Source organism: Phaseolus vulgaris, chromosome 11, assembly GCF_000499845.2.
Source record: "Phaseolus vulgaris cultivar G19833 chromosome 11, P. vulgaris v2.0, whole genome shotgun sequence".
NCBI lineage: Eukaryota > Viridiplantae > Streptophyta > Magnoliopsida > Fabales > Fabaceae > Phaseolus > Phaseolus vulgaris.
In genome coordinates this window covers 51026712-51032014 of record NC_023749.2, presented here as the reverse complement: position 1 = coordinate 51032014, position 5303 = coordinate 51026712, and the positions used below count along the sequence as shown (strand labels likewise).

General features: G+C 32.6%; 1 protein-coding gene across 1 annotated transcript; it reads left to right on the top strand.

The window, feature by feature from the left end:
• The first annotated feature begins 930 nt into the window (after positions 1 to 930).
• Positions 931 to 5121, top strand: LOC137809596 (mediator of RNA polymerase II transcription subunit 15a-like). Its single transcript, XM_068610712.1, has 9 exons — positions 931 to 1016; positions 1419 to 1527; positions 1816 to 1936; positions 2698 to 2747; positions 3043 to 3117; positions 3205 to 4069; positions 4176 to 4369; positions 4467 to 4847; positions 5056 to 5121. Exons 1-9 carry the CDS (start codon positions 931 to 933, stop codon positions 5119 to 5121), a joined length of 1947 nt encoding a protein of 648 aa, XP_068466813.1.
• The last annotated feature ends 182 nt before the right edge of the window (positions 5122 to 5303 follow it).

The following is a 5303-nucleotide window of genomic DNA, read 5'->3' as shown; positions in this document are numbered from 1 at the left end:
GAAGAGGGAGAGACGTGACACACACTATTGTACTGTAGCATTGTACCTATTATAAACTATAAAAGTGTTCTGTTTTATTAACCTTCATAGATTCTCACTTTGTGTCAATAATCCATTAACAAAGGTATGATTTTTTTTTTATCAATCTAATTTTACTGAATTTGATGGAATTTTAGTTCTTGATCTTTCAAGATTTTCTGCTAGGTGATAATCACTGTTGAGACTGATAGGTAGATTGATCTCATGTGTTGTTGTGATCATAGAATAGGGTACTACTCTATGTGGTTGTAAGCTAGGTTTTAAATTGCAGTTAATTTTCTTTGTAATGCTTGAAATTCTGAGAAATTGTGGATAACTGTGAATGATGCAGTAGCATTTGCCATCACAAAAGCTTTTGTTTTGGCAGAAATCATGGTCATGAACAGTATTTTTAAAATCATGGTTCGAGGAGTTAAGAATTGCAGCGTGGTTGTGAAATTTTGATGGTGTGTGTTTGCAATAGTGAATGTGACCAAGGGTTTATCTGGTGTTAGTACGTGAGTATTGGGTTGGATTCACTTAGTCATGGTTTTGGTGGATTTGAAGCGTAACCTGCTAGAAGGATTTGACTTGATTAAATATAAGTTGCTAGTGATACTGCAAGAAGCATTGATGGAAGCTTTGTTGAAGAGTTTTAAGACTTCATAAACCTAAGCGATTTCATTGGGTTGCACCACATTGTGTGTGAGGAGTTTGTTTGTTTGTTTCTAATACCTTGAAGTTGCTACATTTGATGAGTGTTGATGCTCTGAGCAATTGCAGATGAAAGATTGTCTTAGAAAATACTGGAGATTTCACACTATAAGTGTTCTACCAATTCTTGTTTTCTAATACATTTTATATTATGGTTTTTTAGGCAGATAGAGTATCTTTTGCTTGGACACAAACAAAATGAAACCTACTGCACAACAAACCAACATGCAAACTGTCAGCAGGTGGAAATTGCCAGAGTTTCGTAAAAGTTTTATGAAGAAATGGTAAGAAACATTCCAATACCAAAATATTATTATAATTTCTTGTGTTCCATTCAATTATTTTAGCTCTTTCTTGTGTGTCATGTTAACTGAAAAGTTGACATTTTTTTATAAGGAATGTGAGTACATACAAACAAAACAATACTTAGTTTGTGCTGATATATGCAATAATACCTTAATAATTTCTTGAATATGGTGCAGTAATATCTCAAGATTTTGACCATTGAAACTTTTTAGAAGAATTTTTCTTTGTTTTTTGAGTCACATTTCTCTTTTCCTGACAATCTCTAAATAAAAACAGATGAAATATTTTTCACACTTTGCCTGTAACTTGTATATTTGTAACTTCTATTAAGTTCTTGCTCTGGTTTGGTATAAGTGTAATGTTAATGTTAATTGTTGTAGCTTGGAAGGCCTAGTGAAGCAAAGTGGTTTACCTTTAACACGTTTATCTGGGGTTGTTCAACATCTACAAAGATATGAGGTGAAACTGAATGCTGCTGCCAACAACGAGGTATCTATTTCAGGATTGTGTGAACAAGGTTCCAATTTTGTGTGTGAAACACTTTGCTTTCTTGTAGATTTTATGCTGGGACTTTGCTTTGTTTTTTTCTAATTCATATTACAAGAATTCACTTTCAAATTGATAATTTCTTCGTGCTGAGTTATAATGGTCTTGTTTTGCTTCATTTAAACTTCCAAACAACCTTTACTTCGGTTTATTTTTATGTTTCCTTCATCATTTCATTGTTTTGAAAGCAATGAAAGTCTTATCTACTACATTATCTACTTCTATTTACAGGTTGAGTACTGTCATTGGTTATCTCAAAAGGTAAAAGAAGTACTTACTCAACTAATGAATGCTGAATCCAAACTTTGTCATTCAAACTCCACTGCCTCAGTGGAAGTCTTCTCTGCTCAAGGTATGTGTTAAACTTATTTTCTTTAATGTTTCCATGACATTTTCTAACCTTCAACATCAAGCATAATTAATTAATTTAAACTATGCTTTTGAGATTCATATAAAGTATTTCCCTTGATCATTCAATGGAAATATGAGGTACTAAAACCCCAAGTCTAATTAATGAAAATTTCAATAATAAAAACATGTATGAAACAAAGGAAAGAAAGGATCTTTAAATTTGTGTTTTTAAAATATGATTGATGATGTAAAATCAAATAATCTTAATTTTGGTGGGAGATAGTTTCAGTAGAATTGGACAATAAGATGTCATAAATATATTAGTCTCACACAAGTGGAATTGAGCAGTAAGAAACTGGGAGGTCAACAATATTGTGATGTTTGATAGACCAATCTTTTGTTTTTTTCCCTTGTCTGTATTGTTAGTTTCATCATTTTGTTCCCACCTGATTTATTAACTATTTTTGTGTAGCTTTTTTTAATGATATTTAAATTCCCATAGTTTTTCTCAGCTTTAAGTTAACTCTTTTGTTTTACAGGCTTGTTTCTACCATTAGGTGGTGTTCAGTGGTTTTTGATTTAAATGGAAATTGAAAAAGCAGTTTTTTAACCCTCATGCACCTCTGTTTTTCTTTTATATTCTCAACTGTGTCATAAATTTCATGAATTATTCCACAAACTCCCAATATACTTGCACCTATATGATATATCTGATTTTTTCTCAGTTTAATGAATGTTCATGTTTACCTATTCTATTTCTAGAAGCTGGAAAATCATCAAATATAGATTGGAAGGAACAGGCTTACCAAAAGGTAATGAAGAAGTTGTTTCTCTTCACTTTCTTTTCCTTCTGCCTTCATATTGAATACATATTACATTGTTTTTAAAATTTTACTAAAGTGCACTATAAAACATATACATTTTGTGTAACTATATATTGGTTATTCTATGCTCCCACTCCAACAACTACATGTAAACTAGAAACATTCATTCTGTTGGAGTGGTACTTTTTTAAGTAAAGAGCATTAGAAATTTATCTATTCCCGCGGATAATAGTTATTGAACATGAAACTGCAATTACAGTTGTTGTGATACTTCTAATTGTAGATTCAAAAGATGAGTAGTGCCTATTTTTCAAAAGTTTATGTCTCTTACCAACAGATGAATAGAGCACTTCAACAGGTTGGTAATTGATTCAAGTAAACTATGATCCTATATTTTTACATTGTCTTTGTCACTAATCTTTTATATTTATGTCAATTTCTCCAGCTTGGGTCTTCTCCTCAAGGATCAAATACAGTTATTTTGGAAAAACTGAGAAAGAAAATTAAAAAAACAGAATTTGTTTTGGCACTCTTCAGAATGAAGAAGTGCCAGATAACCACTGATATTCAGAAGATTCTAGACACAATAGAAGATTTTATACAAGCTAGTTTTTTCCCAAAGAATGTTTCTTCAAATCAGCAAGGAGGAAAACATTTAGGGGATGAGAAATCCAGGCAACAATCTGATTCATCACGTTCTAGTATTTCCCCATTGAAAATAATTGAAATGAAACCATCACAGCAAGTATTGGGAACACAGAACTATCATATACGGAAGGATGTTTCTCAGGAAAACAAGTTATGCTTAGAAGAGCAACAATTGAAAATAATAGAAACGAAACCATCACCACAAGTATTGGGAACACAGAACTATCCTATATGGAAGGATGTTTCTCAGCAAAACAAGATATGCTTAAAAGAGCAGCAGGTGAAAATAATTGAAACAAAATCATCACCACAAGCATTGGGAACACAGAACTATCATATATGGAAGGATGTTTCTCAGCAAAACAAGATATGCTTAAAAGAGCAGCAGGTGAAAATAATTGAAACAAAATCATCACAACAAGCATTGGGAACACAGAACTATCATATATGGAAGGATGTTTCTCAGCAAAATAAGATATGCTTAAAAGAGCAGCAAGTGAAAATAATTGAAACGAAACCATCACCACAAGCATTGGGATCACAGAACTATAATACATGGAAGGATGTTTCTCAGCAAAACAAGATATGCTTAAAAGAGCAGCAAGTGGAAAAACAATATGGCAATTCCACACAGCATGTAAATCAAGTGTCTATCATGAAAGGTACTTCTATCAATTCACTTAGTGTTGTACAATTTTATGCTATCCTTTCCTTGTTATCTCTGACAAAGGTTACTAGCAAATATTTTTTACAATTTTTCAAACTCAGGCCCTGACAATGCCCTACAAAAGCAAGCCCAAGGTTCACGAAAAGCAACTGAAGCATTTAGTGTCAGTGTCAACAGTCCGGGGATTTCATCTTCACCCTTGACGGAAAACTGCCATAAGCTTAAAGAAATTTCTCATAAATCTTCGCTCACTTTTGATGAGCCAAGTGCTGAAGTGAAGCACCTTCTTAAAGTGGTTGGTCTAAAACTTACTGTTTCCATGCTTCTTATTTGCTTTTCTTTGGATCATAAAAGTGGTTGTCCTAAATTCTATTATTGTGATATACTTTTAGTTATCCCACATATCACCTGAAGCATCGAGAGCAGCACTTAGTGAAATTAGAGAGGTTGTCTATTTGAATGATGTGATGCCAACTTCAGAGTTCTTAAATGGACCACCAAAGATGGTTCAACAACAAAACCAGCCAGGCCTCTTTGGACAAACTGGGGAAAATCTGGCATCAAATATTGAGCCATTTTCACAAGCTAGATATATGACTTGCCATGATTTTGTTCCAACTGGTAGGAAAAGGTCTAACAGCATGAATACAGTGCCTTCCTTTTACACTTCTAGAATTTCTGATAGTTCTTGCCACAGTTTCAACCAGTTGTCTGATGCCGAGCAACCTGACTGGACTTCAGTCACATGTAAAAAAAAGAAGCCTAGAATTGTGGTAATATATCTTCTTTCTAATATCTTTTCACTATGTTTTTCACAAATGCACTGTACTAAATAATATATCATTATTTTATTTAGTAAAATCTACAATTCTAAATACAGTACTTAAGTATCAGTTTCTTCATTTCTGCAATAAGAATTCATATTTTGGACTAGAGTAGATGTTTGACTTATATCTAGTATACAACACAACCTTTTCACAGGGGTCTCACTACTACTATAAATGTAGAGGGATTGAACATCTTTTCATTGATTTCCGCTGTCTTTGATGTTTTATGCTTTTTACACATGTTAGTTATGATACCTTATCTTCTGTTCTTTTCGTGTTTTTTCTGTGACTTAAAATTATAATATTATAGAAAAAATAAATAAAATTAAAGTCCATACGCTAGAAAGGTTTCACTATCATATCATTAGTTACATCAACAATAGATCTCAATGGTCATTTTTG

Coding starts and splice junctions, on each gene's coding strand:
- LOC137809596 (XM_068610712.1), top strand. CDS start 931: ATGAAACCTACTGCACAACAAACCAACATGCAAACTGTCAGCAGGTGG. Junction 2,748..3,042: donor AGGAACAGGCTTACCAAAAG/GTAATGAAGAAG, acceptor TTCTAATTGTAG/ATTCAAAAGATGAGTAGTGC. Junction 4,848..5,055: donor AAAAGAAGCCTAGAATTGTG/GTAATATATCTT, acceptor ACCTTTTCACAG/GGGTCTCACTACTACTATAA.